This window comes from Pelmatolapia mariae, linkage group LG9, assembly GCF_036321145.2.
Source record: "Pelmatolapia mariae isolate MD_Pm_ZW linkage group LG9, Pm_UMD_F_2, whole genome shotgun sequence".
Taxonomy (NCBI): Eukaryota; Metazoa; Chordata; class Actinopteri; order Cichliformes; family Cichlidae; genus Pelmatolapia; species Pelmatolapia mariae.
Window position 1 is genome coordinate 15747861 of NC_086235.1, and position 19174 is coordinate 15767034.

The window sequence follows — 19174 nt, forward strand, 5'->3', positions numbered from 1 at the left end:
AAGTTTACAGGAAGAATGTCCTAAAAATTAAGGAGGAAGCGTTTGAGCTCTTGAAATATGGCTGGAAATTATAAATATCCTTCCTTTTTCTTTCTTGTAAGGCGGCATGTCGGCATGTAAAAACATGTGGATGTATTTGGATATACATAATGTACTCCTATCCCTGTCCGTCCGTCCCCCCCTTCAGATGGCATGTTTGTTTTCATGTATAAATGATGTTTTTCCCCCTTTTTTCCCCCCTTTTTATCCTTTTAAAATGTCAAGTATTTAAAAAAACAAACAGGAAAGTGGTTTTACAGCCAATCACTCTAAAGCACCGTAAGAAAGAGGAGAAGCCTTTCATTCATTTCAGCCTACAGAGAAGCTTCATATTGTTTATGATGATCATCTGCAGGCTCAACACGGCGCCTCCTTTCACGTTGTGTTTCATACGCTGCTGCAGAAATGTTTGAACCGGCACTTGAGGGAGATTTATCTTCGCATGATTCCAGAAGACCATCACATTATCCAATTTAGCAGTCCGCCTCCAGCTGATGCTGAATGCCAAAGACGAGTTGTAGCTCCTACATTACATTAGCTCCGACTTCCTCTTTCGCTGGCTTCCTCAGTCCCAGATTTGATTTTAAAATTCTTGAGAGCGTTGCACATCCGTGCTGATTTGCTTTGTCCTCCCAGACTGACAGGAGTCCTCTGAGCAGGATAAAAACATCTTTGTGGTTTTGGCCACTTGTGGGGTTTTTTTTGTTTTTTTAAACTGGCCTCACTGAAAACGCCAGTTTGATGACTTTGTGGTTTCAAGAATATATTTATCTTAAAAAAGAACATGTTAACGCACTATAATGAGAACATAACTGCTTGGTTCTGTGTATTCAGGACAAATATAGCTCAGTGTAGAGGCTGAACACTGAGTTTTAAAAACTTGATGACCCACCAGGCGCTGGTGTGCCTGTGGACTCATTAATATTTATATTCAGAGATGTCAAACCACTTCAGATAATGTATGAGCATGAGCTGGCAGGGCCATGGATGTTTATGTCTTTATCATTGTTTCACATGGTTGTGCAGATTTGCTGTAAGATGAGATGAGCTGCGTTCAGGGACGTTACCCTAATGTATACAATGGTTGGTGTCTCTGAGTTATAACATGCATCAGTGTGATAAAAGTTCAGATTTGCAGCTAAAATAATACATAGATTAGACTTACATTCTACTGATGGGAGTTAGATAATGTTGTTCTGTAATTTAAAAAAATGTTGTCTATGTTTTGAAGCATTTTGTAAGTGTACAAGGTGTTGTACCAAAAAAAAAGAAAGAGGAGCTACAGTAATCATTCGGATCAAAAATCTCTTAAATCAACAGCCACAGAGGCTGGAGATATCAGTGGTGCTGCTGTTGTGTGCAGGGCGTTTGCTGCAGTCAGTGGTACAATCTGTTCATCCCACTTAACCTCATTTCTCTCACACTCGCTCGTGCACTCGCTCTCTCGCCGTTACTCAATCACCAGATTACAGGATGCTCTCACTCTCTCACCCTTTTCATCCCACGTTGCCGGTGAAGGAGTGCGGAAAGGCCGGGCTCAGCAGGCTGTGCTCTGCTCTGCCCAGACGCTGGAGCAGTGCGAACGTCGCTGCTCATTCACACAAAAGAGTCCAAACTCGCACATTCGGCAGCTCGCTGCGAAACACTGAACCTGCACAAGCCTGGCACAAAATGTGGATAATCTCCCGTCGAACAGGCTGTGTGAGGCAGACAAAGACGGGGTTGGGGGGCGGCACATGCGTGCGTGCACGCACACACATATGCACGCATCCACATGCGCTCAGGCGTGTGCTAATGCACCCAAGCATCCGAACACAATACAAGGAGCAAATTGAAACTGTATGTTGGCGTCACAGGCTTCAGAGCGGTATTGTGTAATAGAGTAAAATTTCCCGTAGAGCTAAAAGTGGTCTTTAGCTGTGACTCTTTGTAAATCTCTGTGGATTGGCACACTGAAGGATTAGTTTCAGATTAAGATCCTCTTTTATTTGTTTGTTTGGTGAGAGCGTCGTCTAAAGGCACCCAGACTGAGCACACAGCCTACAAAGCACTTTCTCTAGAGGCTATTCCTTTTCTTTTCTTTTTTTTTAAAATAATGCTAATGTTAAATATTTCCCATCAACCCTTTGAAACTTTATTTAGATCAAGGCAGACGGATAGTATTCTCCTGCTCTACAAGGCATTTTCACAGTGTTTGTCTGGTCTCGGCTCCCACAGTGTTGAGGCAGGCTTGGCTCGCACATCAAAGGTCTCATGAACATATGTGCACTCAGATGAGATTATCATAATGCAGAGTGCTCATGTTATAAGTATCCAAGGCAAAAGCAGAAGCTTTTACTGTCTGTGTAACAGTGCTGGCATGTTATACCTCATTAAACCCAGAAATCCTTTAAACGTACCCTACATTTCAACTCATGGCTGAACTCTGCTTCTCCCCTTCTTGCAGTACCTGATCAAAGTAAACGAGATCAAGACCAAGAAAGGAGTGGACCTCCTCCAGAACCTAATTAAGTATTACCACGCACAGTGCAAGTAAGTACCACCTTAATCCCCCTAACCCATATGTAACGCTCTCCTGGCATGTCCATCACACCCACCAAGGAAACTCTTTCAAAAGAAGTAGGTTGCTGCCTGACTCTGTCTTGCCGTGCAGCTCTTGATGTCAATTTCCTTGCTCCTGCATGAATCACAGCTCTGCAGGGTGCACAGGAACACATATATAGCTCTCATAAATATGCACAGGTCCTCACAAAGATGCATTCTGACAGCTCCAGGGTTTGGCGAGTAAATAAAGTGGGTGCTCTCCACGCCAGAACCGTGGCCCGCGACAGAATGACTGATCATCTCTCAGTTTTCTAGTTCCTGTCATAATACTGGGAGAAAACAATACACTTCCCCTTTAATCTGTCCAACCTGGGCCCTGATGGAGAGAAAAACTGCAGTGGTGATGGATTAGAGGCATAAGGACGCCGGATGGCGAGCTGAGGAAAGTGTGAGTGCTCACAGCTCGAGAAGCAGGAGGCAATTTTGTGTTCACTTCAGCTTTAATTCGACTTCTAAAATCAAGAAAGTTACAATCTAACACTACTGCAGTGTTAGATTAATGTTTCCCTCAATTCTCCACTAAAAGTGGCAAATAAGAGGTTGTCAGAAACTGTAGTCGTAATGGGTGTCAGTTATTAAATTACCCAAAAAACGGCAAGTAAAATGAATCCATCGCTAACTATGCAGCACAGCAAAATGTGCAAGAAGTCAAGGGAGGTGAATCCTTTTCTAAAACTGCAGTATAAACACTTAAACTGTGCATTCTGACACTCTGCAAAGTCAACAGTACTTGACACGGAAAGCACGCTGGAGTGGGAGGAGAGATGTGGGATCGTCGGTGCAGAGGCTGAAAGAAAACAAGCAGAGGGAAAGAGGTGGCAGCGAAAATAATGAAAAGAGGAAGGGAGATGTATGTTTCGAGAAAAAAAAGCGTCGACGGAGAGAGAGGGATGGCAAAGGCGATGGAGATGGAGGTCATTAGTGGTGATTTGCGGCCGTGGAGCTGCATCGAGGTGTGTACCGCTGACACATCTGTAATGGATTTCAGGATGTGCTAAGCACCTCTGCAAATCTGCCCAGCACTCCTGTGCCAGAACGAGCCCGGCTATACATTAAACTGCCTCCATCGCCCTCTCTCTCTCTCTCTCTTTCTGTGACCTTCGTAAAGGCCAAACCAAGCTCACTGTAACACATGACATTTGATCACATGTCTGCATCTGGATGACTTTTAATGCCAGTGAAGTTCACGTGTTATCTCTGTTCCCCCCCCCCAGTTTCTTCCAAGATGGCTTGAAGACAGCAGATAAGCTGAAGCAGTACATCGAGAAGCTGGCAGCTGATCTCTACAATGTAAAACTCCTCTTCGCTCTGGTTTCATCTCCTGCTCATTATAGGGTTTCATTTTTCATAGAAAAAAAACTTCTGAGCTATCCCAAGAGTCTGTCAACTGCTTTCCTGGACAAAACTAAGAAGTATCTTTAGAATGAGCTAACCAAATTATTTTCACTTCACTTTAATTATACATTACACACATACACACACACACACACATATACATATATATATATATATATATATATATATATATATATATATATATATATATATATATATATATATATATATATATATATATATATATATATATATATATATATATATATAAAGCAAATGTAGCACTCTGACACAGGCAAGGATAATCCTTCACCAAATGCTGACCACCACTTCTTATTTACAGCACTGCTGTGCTTTCTCCTGAAGCAGCAGTTTTCTCAGAATATCATGCTCTTGCACTTTTTAAAGCTAGAAAAGTTGGGCCATCCTGCACCCACTGTCATGATTCAGGAAAATACTAGACCTCACATAACTTGTTGGGCTCAGGAGGTATAGGCTGGTCATCTACTAGTCTATCAATCTGCCAATCCCTGGCCACATCAGTCTGTAAACCAAAGTATCCTCGGGCAAGACAGTGAACCCGGAGATCCTCCTTATGCGTTCAGCGGACTGTAAATGTTAGATGGATGTATGGATGGGTGAATGAGACAGGTAGTATAAAGTGCTTTGAGTGCTTAAGTAAAGAAGAAAGTAGAGCTATGACAGAACCAGTCCATTCACCATAACTTTTTTCTCAGCACCTGTAAAAGGTCGTTTTCAAGCCCTGAAATTTTCCTGACTTGGGCCACGTTTGGATCAGACATTATTCAGTCTTTCAGCTCCTTAGTACGATGTTCGATTGTGCTGACGTGAGAGCAGCGCAGTTAATAGTTTGGTACATTCACTGCGTCTCCATCAAACCGATTCTCTTGACAAGCTCCTAAGTGTATCTTCACAAATCAAAAGTAAAGTCTGCGATTTAAGTGATTGGATCATTTGGGCTGTAGATGTTTTGCCTGAATATTACTGCCCTTATTTCTGGTATAAAACACTGTATTTTATTGATGTTTCATTTATTGCCTTTAAAGTTTATACATACTTTTTGTTTTTTTATTTTTATCAGCTAATTATACTGCTGTCTTTCTTGGCCAGGACACTCTTGTAAAAGAGATTTTTAATCTGAAGAGTCACACATTCCTGGTTAAATGAACATTGCATAAATAATAAAGAAGGGAAACTAAAGTTCTAGGGGCCAGTGTCTGTAAAAGTGCATTATTAGCCCTCTTTGCTTTCCTCTTATATCTTTGCTTCACTATCTGCAGATCAAACAAACTCAGGATGAGGAGAAGAAGCAGCTGACTGCCCTGCGAGATCTAATCAAGTCCTCCCTCCAGTTGGACCAGAAGGAGGTAAGCAGGTCACACCCTACCACACAAAGCCAAATTTAAACCCACAACTTGCCAGCCCAGCACAAACTCAGCTGTACTGGGCTGAAAACAGGCCTGACTCAGTCATCCCAGTCATTCTGAAACCTCCTTTTTTTTTTTTTTTGTCACGTCCTCTCACTCTGGCCACCACCAACTTTTGGAGCTTGTCTCCAGCAGCACAGAGCGAGTGCCCAGTGCTGTACCATGCTGGTAGCCAGTGTGTGGTAGGCTTTGCTGGTGACCAGCGTTGTGCCTCACTGGCTGCTCAGTGGAGAGCCACTCGCTGCCCGACTCTCACACACTTTCCAGCACTGCCGGCTAGTTTTACTTATCAGCACAGGCTGCTTCGGCTGTGCGTTAGCTCACACCCTCTCGGTTCACACGTTCACACTCTCGGTGTGCCTGTCTGCATGAAACAATATATACAGTCTTTCACATTTCAGTTATTCTGTCTGTAGCACCACTTTTAGACAATAAGCACAGAGGATTGTAGGTTTGGTTAACACACGGGCAGGTAGCACACTTTCTCGCACCTGAGCCGGATCTTTCACGCCTCTCCCCTCTATCTCCCCCTCCTCTCTGCCTCCTGCTTGTCTGGAATCAAGTCTAGAAGAGTAAGTGTTGGTGCATGTTGAGCATGCTGGCATCTGTGTGTTCTTCAGCTTGACAGTAGAGTGCTTTATCCCTGTAGAGATGTTGCAGAGCATGCCTTTTGCCTCCTTTTATTTTTAAGTCTTCACTCTTGGTTTGTTTTTCAGAAGCACTTTGATGTCAGAGAATCCTTTTTGTGTGTGTGTGTTGTCTATGTGTTGCATGTCTTTATTAAGCAGCCTCTCTGTTCTGTGCACACAAAGTGTTTATTTCGTGTTGTCGTGTGGGTTTGCGCAGGACTCGCAGAGCAAGCAGGGTGGCTACAGCATGCACCAGCTGCAGGGAAACAAGGAGTTTGGGAGTGAGAAGAAAGGCTACCTGCTGAAGAAGAGTGATGGGTAAGCTGCTAACACAGCGAATAAATAAAAAAACGCTGTAGTGTGCATTCACGACGCATTAAAATTTAAAGCAGGCAGGAAATATCTCTAATGATTGACCCCGCCCCTTCGCCTCTCACAGGCTGAGGAAGGTGTGGCAGAGGAGGCAGTGCTCAGTGAAGGGGGGCATCCTCACCATCTCTCATGCCACAGTGAGTACACACACACACACAGGCACAGCTGCTCATATGAACCCCGTGACCCTCAGCACTGACTGTGCGGATCAAAAGGAGAACATCATGTGGGGAGGTTGTGGTTGTTTTTTTTTTCTCTCTCTCTCTCTCTCTCGTCCCAATCTGGAGGCTGGCACAGTGGAATTGACATAAATGGGTTGTCATGGCAACCTTGCCTCACCCTCTTACCCCCCCTTGCTGCCTGCTGCGCCTCGGTGACTCATCTCAGAGCGAGTGCGAGGGTACCGCCACCGCTGCCGCTCTTGTGCAGCAGGCACGTTTCAGTGTGATGTTTTCTTTCCCGCTCCGGACCTCGGGAATCTAACGCGGGGCTCGTATATCTGGGTTAATTCTGTCAACCGCCGGTCACTGAGGTGTAACCTACAGAGCCTCGAAACTCCCACGGGACCAGCTGGACTGTCGGGGGGGCTTAGCGCAATCAGTAGCTCTTAGCTAATTGTGGCCGAGCAGTGGCAGGTGTCTCATCACGCTCAGATAGTCCATCTGTTAACAGGAAATGATGCATTGTTCAGGAATTTATTATGTTTTTGATGCTTTTAGTGTTTGCTGAAAGCTCTAAAGCTTCTTTTTCTTCTCTTGCCTCTTACTTACGTCAGTGTGGTCATCAAAAACATTTGAGTCTTGTCAATATTAAAAGCAAGACTTTCCGATTGAAATTCCTCTTACAGCTTATAGATACAATTCAGATTAAAGTGACATCCCCCTCAAAACAAACAAACAACTTGATAACATAATCAACACATAAACTGAGCTTCAACATTAACTTGACTTTTAATATTATTTAAATGTATCCAGGAGAATAGATTTAGCAATTAGTATCATTTCTAGGTGATTTATTAATTCAGACAGCTTTGACAAGTCGGCGCGAGACAACCATTGTAATGTTGTTTTATTAATCCTTTGGGGGAGGGTTGGGGTGTCGAGAAGGGCATCCTGCACAGAAATCTGCCAAATCAAATCTGCAGAGCTACCAGCTGTGGCTTATTTTAATATATGCACTTTGATTATTTTTAATTAAATTCTTTCGGCCTTGCCTTTTGTTATAGAGCACAGCAGGTACTGGATATATGTCTTTACCAAGATCCCCATACCTATATTCAGTTCAGTTTTTTCCTTCAGAGCTGCCTTAATTTTTCATGGCATAGATTCAACAAGGTGCTGGAATCATTCCCCAGAGAGTTTGGTTCATATTGACGTCGCAGCTTCACAATGTTGCTGCAGATTTGTTGGCTGCGTATCCATGATGTGAATCTCTTGTTCCACTGTACAGTACAGTGAACCACCAGTATCTCACAGCAGTCCAATCTTCTGTTGTCCAGCTTTGGTGAGCTCCTGAGAACTGTAGATTTTGATTTTGTGGGATTTTTTTGTAAGAGAGGTAACAATGGCACATCACTACTGACAGTGAAATTCTTAGACTCAGACCCCCTCAGTATAGCACACAAGGAAGCAAATATTGCACTAACACTGACATGTAAATTATACTGTTTTTTAGTAAAAATAGAAAAAAAATACAGATGACTAAAAATACTGTAACAGCTGTAATGCCGAATGTATACATGATAGGGTTGCTAGGTTTTTGTTTTTATTGTCCAGTTTTCACAAACTAGTTGGCGACAAGCTGTTAGTCGTGACGCTCCTCTGCTGGTAGGAAATCAGAGCTTCTTTGCTGGACAGACAGTACCTTCCCTAACTGTGCATATTAGATAGAAAATAGCCAGTAATACAAATGCATCTTTGTACTGGCAGATCATATCAACCCACTGATTGGGACTGGTTCCAATTTGCAAGTTAACTGTGTGGTTTGTGCGTGTAGATTAAAAGTACTGCTTAGATGCTGCAGAAACCCCCAAACTTCCAGAATTGAGCTTGAGGAAGACACACTTACCACAATCCACACATGGGGGTGAGAAGCAGAGTTTATACATATACTCTGTTGTTTGTAGCTGTAATACCGAACAGAGCAGATGTTATTCTCTCATAAAGTGTTTACATCACCAGGAAACCTTAGATGTGTTTTATTTGTTGTTATGCTAACAACTCGACTCCAGGGACTCTGGGTCAGTCATCGCTGTGGTCAGACTGAAATACCTCAACAAATAAACTAATGGCGCTCCCATCAGCCTCAGCTGTACTTTGTGTTTAGAGCTAAGTAGCAGATGATGGCTAATGGTCAACACCATATCTGCTAAACACTAGCATATTGTCTCTGTGAACGTGCCAGTGTTAGCACAGCCTTACAAATCCGCAAGCATGTCTGTGTAGTAACAGCCTGTGGATTAAATCAGATAAATCATCCCTGACGGCTTTAAGCATACATGCAAATGTTTGAATTTAGCCTTATTTACTTCTAACCGGTGAGGATTGGCAGCGAGTCGGGCGTGTGGGATGAGCTTGGTGGAGTTGGCACTCTGGCGGCTTATTTCCCAGCAGACACAGCAGTTGTTCCAGCTGTAACACAGCGGGGAGGATCAGGATGATCGCGACTGATGTGAACGTGAGCTTTGTTGTTTTGAACTTTCACGCTGCTGCTGCAAAGACGCTCTGAGGAAGTGGTCGCCTGTGATATGAGAGGAAAATGTTTTCTCTTATTGCGTTTTGTGATGGAGGAACTGAATCTTTGACCTCAGTTTCTAATTTAGCCCACTGAGCGGTTATCATACTGAGCTTGTAATCGTTTCTCTCTGTCAGAGAGCAGTTTACCACCGCTTCAGGTTTTTCCCTTTTCTTCAGGCCTCAGTGCAGATGAACTTTAGGTGGCTTTAGTTGGATGTGGCATCTTGCCAGCAGGCTAACACCAACTCCAAGGCTCATAACAGCCTGTTAGCATTTCATTAGCACGTGCCCTCGTCCCCCCTCTGCCCGGGCACTGGCAGGAGACAATGCTCAGTATGTACGTGCCAACTGGACCCAATTATTACAGTACACAGCCCAGCCAGCTCAGTCCACTGTCTTAATGGGGGCACCTTGAGTTCAGCTTGTAGTTCGGACCGCAGAAGCTTTGTTGAATAATAAAAACATGAGTTGATACAATTATCTACGAGAATTATGCAAATCCTTTTAAAATGAAAATATACCCACCATCTGGTGGCTCCAGCTACTCAAACATGAGCATTTTTTTCTCCTTTGCTATATAATTTCTTTTTGTTGTTTCTGACAAAATGAACAACGTGAAGACCCCTCAGTTTGTGGGAAACCCAGAAATGTTTTTCATTCACCAATTCAGCAAAATGAATTGTGCATATGTTACTCATATTTTATTTCCTACTTTGTTGTGTTTATGCGCGAATGTCCGGATCTGGAAACAAGATGGGCTCTACTGCCAAACATCAAAGGACGTTTCTGTGCATTTCTGTTATCACTGTTACACCTGTAAAAACACATCTGGGTCACTCTACGTGGACAGGAAATAGACTTGAAATGAATTTTTTAAAAGTGTTTCTTACCTTCAACCAAACTTTTACTTTCACCCGCCATATTTCTGCATGTTCAGCGTCAACAATCGGGTGGATTGTGTGTGAAAATGTTTGCACACTTTGAATTCAGCTTGAGGAGGAGCTTTGATCACTTGTTGAGGCCTCTGTGAGGCTGTGCTTGCTGTATTAGCGCGAATGCTAACATGCTCACAATGACAGTGTTAAATGCTGATGCTTAGCTGTGTTCACGATTGTTGTAATTAATCGGCACTACAGCTAAGTTTTACTGGATGCCAGCGAAGGGAAGCAAGAACAGGGGTGATATGTGAGCTGTGGTTAGCTACCACTCAGACTGAAGGCTTAGGGACCGAGCGGGTGGGCGGCGTGGACACCCAACTGTTTGAATGAAACCATAGATGTATCTACTAAACATCCTGCACGAGTTCTTGTGAACCCAAGTGTTCAAATAGACCTTTGACAAAAATAACAGGCTATGATGTATAATCGCTTTGCTCGTGTCATGACAATGCCGGTGCGAATACGTTGTGATTAAGAGCGCATGCATACATTAAGGCTGAATCTGGTGATGTAGGCATTTCAGTGGTGACCTGGCGGGTGGGTGTTCTTGAACTTGTACTTCCAGGCAATTTGTGCCACCTTAAGACGCTACTGCCAGGAGGCTTAGCCTAGCTGCTGCGTTCTGGACCAGTTAAAGACTGGCTGAAGAGAAAGGAGAGGGAATCGGACGGGAGAAAATTAAGGCGACTGCTAGAAGTTCTAAATTATTGGGTGGCAGTAGAGGTTTGAGTTTTGCAATGATTCTTAGATTCAAAATTCAAATGCAGGTGAATAATATTGATAGCAAAATTCCTGGTGGGGATCGTAAGGACTGAAAATTAGAGCCTCAGTTTTGCCGGGATTAAGATGAAGGGAATTTGAAGACATCCAGTTATTAACGGCAGTGAATTATTCAATGAGGCAGGAGAGGCTGACGGGTCGCCAGCTCATCCAGGTGAGCTGTAGCGAAACCAGATATTACTGTTTTTGTGGGTAATACGACGATGATGTCACTGAACGATGAAAAGTGATCCACGCAGTCACTGCAGTTCATCCGACGAACACCAGCTTACATGTATACACGTGTCGACTGCTTCTCATTTTGAGACGTTTGACTGAACTTAAATCCCCAAAGCACCGAAATATTATGTCTCTGATGTGAGGACGGTGTTGTGCTTGTGTGTAATATTTCCACTGTGGTCCAGTGTGTGATCTTTGTGTTTGTTCTTACAGTCCAACAGGCAGCCAGTGAAACTCAACCTGCTCACCTGCCAGGTGAAACCAAGTACTGAGGACCGGAAATGCTTTGATCTCATTTCTCGTAAGTTCCACACCCACACACACACACACACACATGGTCACACACTTTAACGCATGCCTGAATGGCTCGGTGGCAAACACTTGTAATATGATGAGAGTTGCCTCTTGTAAAAGGACCTGTGGAAACTCCACATGCAGTTTTCGTTGTATAATAGTGTATTTATAACACAGATAAGCGTTTGAATCGTTTGCTGCATGCTGGCTATCATAAATGCAAAAGTGGACATTTGCATTTTTTAACTCCACCGTTTATTTTTTGCAGATAACCGGACGTATCATTTCCAGGCTGAGGATGAGCAGGAGTTTGTCATGTGAGTACTTCAGAGTAACGACAGACACATGATCCTCGTTCTGCTTGTTATCACTGTTTGAATCAGTCTGTCACCACATCGCCTCAGTCTACACACCCATTTATTTTTCTATGTGTGATCTCGCTAAAGGTGTCTTTAGCTGTCAGCTAAAGGTTTTTCATTAATGGGACGCCGGCTAGTCGCTGGTGTGTCGCTTCATTGTCACTCTTGAACACAGGAAGTGTTTTTCACTTTGTAGAGAGCAGTGAGGCTGCGACTCTGTGGCAGCGAGGATGGCAGTGGGATTTGTGGTCTGGAGTAATTCAGGTCGCTGTAACTTCATACTGTTGTTTCCCCATACCCTCACACGCACGAGCAGACACACATACACAGGAATAACCACAGTTGTGCTACCTATTTAAGAGATCCTTTCACACACTCCATAAGTACAAATTTAGTCCACATTGTGGCTAAAAAACAAGCATTAGATCATTTTTGGGAACTATATAAAAGCCTGTACGTTGTGTTTTTTGAGTTACAGGAGCAGTTCTGCAGTGCAGAGTATGCTGTCTGCATTCATGTGAAATTTGAATAATTAATATGTCACAAAGACACGGCCTTGCTTTTACCATGTGGGAGGATGAACAGAAAGTTGAATTTGTAAATTAAGGCTGGTTGGTCAGAGTAAAGCAGCTGCAGGCACGTTAAACTGTGCAACAGTCGTTTTTTGGTGTCTGCGGTAGCCATGTAACGTCGCTAATTTGTCATCGTGTTGTGGAAACCGGCCGCCTCAATTTTCCAGAAATTTCAAGTGAAACTAGCTTTGTCAGTTTGTGAGAATAAGTCACAGGATGATGAATGCATGAGTTTTCCTGTTTGCTTGACGGATTATGGATCAGATTTTGATTTAAGTAAATAAATATGTTTAGAAAAGTACTGGTATGTGTTTTGAACTACAAGTACACTTGTTGCCAAATGTGCTGGTCTGATTGGTCAGATCTGTTTATTCACATGTGAAAATCTGAAAGACCGAGCTTCCACTGAAAGAATAAATATCACAGATTCACCCAGATTTTACACGACCGGTGTTTAAAGGCCTTCACTCCTCGAAGCTCAAAGCGACCTCACTTTAACTTATTTTCATTAAAAAAAACAAAGGCCACAACACTAAAATAATAAAATAAAACACAAATAACAATGAAAGAATAGAACTGAGAAACTGGGATTAATCGATTGTCAACATACCTATCAGCTCTAATGTGATTTTTAATGAAACTATTAACCCTGTTAATATAATACACATTTAAGCAATAAAGTATTTTTTTAAAAGCCAGATATTTGTTTAATATTTAATTCTTTTTTTAAAAAAAAATTTGTCACAAGGTTCAATTAAAACTCCATTTTAAAAAAATTATATTTTGGTGATATTTTTTTTCATGGTTCAGGCTTTACAGGCTTTTTAATAGCTTGCCCAACAAACAGGAGCTGGGATGAGATCAGCAGTTGCGTACAGATAAACAAAAACAGTTGAATGCAGTGTTGTGATGGCGTTGTTGGGCATAAGATTTGATTCCCCCGGAGCCGAATCACTCATAAACACAGAGGAGTGAAAACAAACCTGAGTCTGATCTGCCACTCTGTGATGCTGTGGCTGTTCTTCCTCTGATGGTGGAAACTTTCTTCCAGCCTCGCTGTGGCTTTGCCTCTTCGCTCAGTGCTGCTTGAACACTTCGTGTTGCTTGTAGTCCTTTGGGATGCAGCTCGCGGCTCTGCTCTGCTGCTTCCGTCACGCAATTCCAACTGCAGTGGTGACGGCGATGGCGTCGTCTTCTTTGTAGTTCCCTTCAAATATTTAGTGTTTCACAGGGCGCTCGCTTCACGTAATCACGCTCTTCCTCAATTAGGCCGGCAGCATATTATAATGCATATTGTAAGCAAACACACAAACGCTTTTGGCCTGGCATCTGCACACCTACGCATTAGTGGATTAAAATATCTTGTTTTTCCACACATGGAGATAAACAGACAATCTAATGCATCGGTTTGTGTGCCCACTGTCTGTCTGCTCTCAGAGAGGGGATTGAGTGGCAGTGACAGAGGAAGGGCTGCGTGTGTGCAGATTGTGCTTTGTGTAGTGAATTGCAGGAGGTCGTGTTTGTACGCCCGCCTCGTTGTAACGGCCACAGGCCTGCGTGGGTGCGTTGGTTCCTCTTTAACCTTTTCGAAGAAACCAAAGAATGGGCAAATATTTGTGTGTTTTAGCATCTTTGTAGAGCAAAAATGCAACATAATCCCTCCTTTTAGCTTCCCTGTTGCTGCTTTTCTGTGTATTTTTGTGATTTTGATGCATTTAGACAAGATAAAAGGTCACTGAAGGCTTTAAGAACCTGTGATGGGCGCTTTCCTGACATTTTATCACAAAATGATGCAATCCTGAATTGCTCTCCTTAACTTTACCCCTAGCTGTTTTTATCTCAATAAAGTAAAACTTTATTTTATTGTTTGTAATGTCTCTAACAATGTTCCCTCTTGCAGTTGGATCTCGGTGCTGACCAACAGCAAGGAGGAGGCGTTAAACATGGCGTTTCGTGGCGAGCAGAGCAGCGGAGGGGAGGACGGATTAGAGGACCTCACCAAAGCCATCATAGAAGACGTGCTGCGCATGCCGGGCAATGAAATCTGCTGCGACTGTGGAGCTGCAGGTGTGTTTGTGGGGCTGCGTGAGTCCATTTAAATGTGGACCATATTTTATTTAAAGCCGCTCTCCTGTCTCGGTAGCTTTACAATGTCACCGCTGCCTTGAACTCTGTGTCCTTCAGTTAGATGGTTGCTGAGCGAGCTACACTGCAGTGTGTGTGCGCGCATGCTGGTGTTGTTAGCATTCAGGACGCAGCTCTATCCCGATACTCCCCCTCACATTAGAAAGCAAAGAGTCAGCACTCAGGAGTGCCGTGGACACTCAGGCCCTCTGACTCTCAGCACACACAGGCTTGCATCCACACACTCCACTCTGTCTGTATAAACACACACAGCAGCTTGCAGAGTACTGGGGCGGTGGACTTTATCTCTTGGGGGAGAAAAAAAAACATTTCTGGGCTTTGAGAAACAACATCATTACATCACGATGTTACATAAGTCACACACGCTTCGTCGACCCCTGCGGTCCTCAGAGAGCGGAGGTAATTTGTCATGTCTGCTCTCTTGCTGCTGCATCCGTTCATATACATGGCTTTGGCATGACACATGTTCCAGATGTGGATTTAAGCGTCTGATTCCTGTTGTTTTCCTTTATCTGACTGAGTAGGTGACGCCTATGCTTCCCTTTCCTCAACACATAAAATTAATTTGATGGTTAAAGGACCTTTTTATGACTTTCAAAGGTCACCTCGTTGTTCCCTCTGCTGCTCATTCAATGCTCTGACTGGAAATTCCTCTGTAACATAGCATTAATCAGCTATAGAGGACCCATAAATTCACAATGCATCTGTTAATTGTGTTGTGTAAATGTGTGCACGTGCCTTCCTGCTGTCTGTGTTTGTGTGCATGACTCACCGGGTTTTTTGAGGTGTCTCTATCGTTTCCACCAGCCTCCTCTGGTGTTAACTTGTCAGCTTCAGACAGAGCAGCATCTCTCGCCTCACAGCATCAGCATCACTGAGGTCACAGTTTAAAGCTTCCTTAATTCCCCCGGATTGCATCAGAACATCAGTCAGCAAAGTCGCTCAGTCTCTGGAGGTTTCGAGGATCTGCCACATCTCCATGCGCGTGCGCCTTTGTGCTTTGCAGTGGTGGTGCATTAATAAATAAAATCAATGAATATAGTGGAAAAATAAGCTATGGTTTAGCACCTGAATCAGGGCTAGTTTATTCACAAGATGGTTGTTTTCTGTTGCAGTGATTTGAGGATATGGTACATGTGGACATGCAAAGCCTAACTGGCAGTTTATGCTTACTGCTGTTACCCTTATGAATGGTCCGGCTTTACATGCATTTCAGTGTTAATGTAGGACCAAAGATATTTCCAGAAAACTGAGGGAGAGAGTGTTGCATCAGTTAGAAAAGATGAGACATTCTGTGGAGGAAGAAAAAAACCTAAGCAATCGCTTTGTTTCCTGTTTCAACTTCTTCTTTTGTGTCATCAGAGTCAAGCACGCCTCAAGCATCACTATAAATGCTTTTGTAGCGGTTTTAAAGTCACAGTGTGTGCGGCCAGTCACTAGAACAGGCATCAGTTATATAAGAAGTCAGGAAGAGCTTGAAAAGAGGCATCTGTAGCAGAGGTGGGTTGCAAAGCAGATTGCAGGGCAGCAGCAACTTAAAAAGGAAATAAAACTGCATGCTGCATGTAAGATTTGCTACATGTAGGGAGGTTTGTCAGCTGAGCCCTCGATGCTGTCGGATAGGGTTGTCAAACATAAGGCCCGGGGCCCAGAATTGTCCCGGCAAAAACTCCAATCCAAACCACTGGATGGTACTCGAAAATGTGAATGAGCGCATAAAGTTTGGACTTTAAACTGTATTTTCATACATTTTACAAAATTTTTACTGATGGCTGAAGACCTCCCTCATTGCTATTCATACTATACAGAAGTAATTAAGTAATAAATAAAAGTCATCTAGAAGTTTCTGTTTGTTTTTGGGGTTTTTTACAGTGCATCCACAGTGAAAACATTGTTTTTAAAGCAGCATTTCTTTATCATTTAGAAAAACTGAGATTTATTGTTAAAATTGCACTTTTTTGTATTAAAATGTCTCAGGGATTAAATACATAGTTAAAATTTAGACTGGAAGAAAGGCAAGTATCTTTGGTTCGGCCCACTTAAGATCAAAGCGGGCTGTATATGTGGCCCACAATGTGAAATGAGTTTGACATCCTTACTGTAGGAGGTCAAATCACCACCTGTTTATATATCAGCCTCCTGTAGCCGTAATAACTTGTATTACACTGTTGTCTGTAGACCCAAAGTGGCTGTCAACCAACCTGGGGATCCTCACCTGCATCGAGTGCTCTGGCATCCACCGAGAGATGGGAGTCCACATTTCCCGCATCCAGTCCATGGAGCTCGACAAGTTAGGAACCTCAGAACTCTTGGTGAGTCAGACGAACGGCCTGTCGAGGGAACTGATCTTATTTTCGAGGCTGTTCACTGTTTTCACCTGAAATATGAGGAATCATGAAAGAGTATTGTGAAGACAGGATGGAGCCAATTTTAATCTGTAAAGCTGCAGGGATACATCATGTGTCTTTCTTTGGTTGCTGATGTTTCCCTTCTTTCTCCCACAGCTGGCCAAGAATGTAGGGAACAGTAGCTTCAATGAGATCATGGAGGGAAACCTCCCCTCCCCATCACCAAAGCCCACTCCCTCCAGTGACATGTAAGTTTTATATATAAACAAATCTTTATCTCTCAACACGCATTTTTAACTTTTTTTTGACATTTTGTCCACAGGACAGTGAGGAAGGAGTTCATCAACGCCAAGTATGTGGACCACAAGTACGCGAGGAAGACGTGCACGTCTGCGGCAGCTAAAATGATCGAGTTGTTCGAGGCGGTTCAGTCCAGGGACCTGCTGGCACTTATTCAGGTCTATGCGGAGGGGGTGGAGCTTATGGAGCCGCTTCCAGAGGCAGGACCGGTGAGTCAAAGAGACATCTAAAGGTCTGATTTATCCAAATTTAAAAACACGATACATTTTTTTTTATTGGTGTCGAAATCAATGTCAGTAGAGGTGAATCGAAATTTAAACATTAGTGCTTTTAAAGACTGACAGTGTTAGATTTGTCCAACAGTTTTCTTAGTCTTATAGATAGATAGAACTTTATTAATCCCTTGGGTAGATTCCTCTGGGAAATTCTATAATAAAGAGAAATCTCTCTTTTATTGTGTGTCCACAGTTTAGGAACTGTAGACTATCAAAGTTTGCAGAAACCTAAATTATAGGACTTTTTATAGGTCCTACAGGGCAGAAGAGAAACTTTTTATTGGCAAAAATGTACAGTGATTGGTCCAAGTCTGGATTGTTGTAGCTCTGGTGTACACAACGTACTGTTAAAGAAAAGGCTCTAAAAGTGGAACATAGCCCAGAAAATGGATCAACAATGAAGTCCAGGCTTTATTAACTCTATATGTTATGGAAGAAATGCACCATTTTCACTCTTGGAGGCAAAATAGAATAATTTTCAGTCATATTTCCCTTCAACTTGCTGCCTAGGACATCTCCCCAAAGTGATGCAATGCGGAAAGAAAATGGAGAAGCGTAATCTTGTGATTATGAGAGAGTAAAACACCACATCTGCTTTGTAATAGCACTACACATAAAATTGCACGCCTAAAACAATTTGCTGAAGATCATAAAATTGTGCCTTAAAAAGTGAATCTTTACAGATGGGGACCATTTATGCCAATAAAGCAAAACATTATATCCAACTCTGACGACACCTCGCTTCTCTGTAGCCAGTTACAGATCATACTGTCAGGTAACTCTAAGCCAAAATCAGCCACAGGGTTAAAAGTTTAAAAGGCCAGTAGAGGGTCATACAGCGAGCAGAAATCACAAATAATCAAGAAAAAAAAGCACATGAATGAAGCCTATATGGAAATGGGCAGTAATTAAACCATTAAATGGCTTGAGGAGCTCAAATGAATTCAAACATGAACACTTGAAGCCAGAGCTGTCCGCTTCTCCTGACAGGACTTAGAAGAAAATATGCAAAAACATGCCTGGAATCCGGGCTGCATCATAACACGTGTAGACTGCGACGCTCAGAAGCCGCCCGGTCAGTGCTCTGTGCGTGTTCCTGCAGTGGTTTCATCCTCATGTGAGGTTTCTTCCCAGCAACACCGCCGCTGCTGACATGTTCCTGCCAGCTGGTGAATTATTTGGCAGTTAGAAATGGGTGTAACAGTTGGAAAATTCTGAGTCATCCGGGTTAACTTCTCCAGCAGGTGGTGATAGCCAGCAAACCTCCACCACATTGCAGGGCATCATGTGTTTTGAGTCCACATATATTTAGATGGCGACATCTGTAGCGGCTCAGTTCATGCGTCTGTTTTTTATTTTGTGGTTCGGCTTGTTTTGTTTTGTTTTTTTTCCCCTCTCGCTTTTGTTCTCTTGCCTTTTTGCTGTTTTTAGGCAAAAATGAAAGTTGAATAACAAGCAGTGTCTGGTGAGGATACAGTACCGTGAACAACATGCGTGATAAGACTTAATCTGACGTAAATGGGTCAAGGTTCTATAACCCGAACACGGTCGTTCCCTAATGAAAAATTAAGTGCACAATGCTGCAGAGGAATAAAAGAGGATATCGTCTGGTGACGGAGAGTGGGGGGGTGGTGCTGCTGAACGCACTGTGAAGTCTGACTCACCGATATCTGATCTGCTGCTGTCAGTGCATCCGAAGGGCTGCACTGTGACTTCCCACCCCCAACTCAAAACACAGCGTGACAGCAGTGCGTGATTAAATCCGACCCCCTCTCAGATGCC

General features: G+C 43.1%; 1 protein-coding gene across 4 annotated transcripts in view; it reads left to right on the plus strand.

Annotated features, from left to right (window-relative positions):
• asap1b (ArfGAP with SH3 domain, ankyrin repeat and PH domain 1b) overlaps nt 1-19174 on the plus strand; it is a 79324-nt gene that overhangs the window by 43186 nt on the left and 16964 nt on the right. For all 4 annotated transcript variants that reach the window (XM_063483415.1, XM_063483417.1, XM_063483416.1 and 1 more), the window contains exons 7-17: nt 2486-2571; nt 3858-3933; nt 5280-5366; nt 6273-6373; nt 6495-6564; nt 11313-11400; nt 11662-11710; nt 14225-14391; nt 16648-16781; nt 16974-17065; nt 17140-17326. In XM_063483415.1, the coding sequence (XP_063339485.1) occupies nt 2486-2571; nt 3858-3933; nt 5280-5366; nt 6273-6373; nt 6495-6564; nt 11313-11400; nt 11662-11710; nt 14225-14391; nt 16648-16781; nt 16974-17065; nt 17140-17326 (1137 nt within the window). The remainder of the gene's footprint in view (nt 1-2485; nt 2572-3857; nt 3934-5279; nt 5367-6272; nt 6374-6494; nt 6565-11312; nt 11401-11661; nt 11711-14224; nt 14392-16647; nt 16782-16973; nt 17066-17139; nt 17327-19174) is intronic.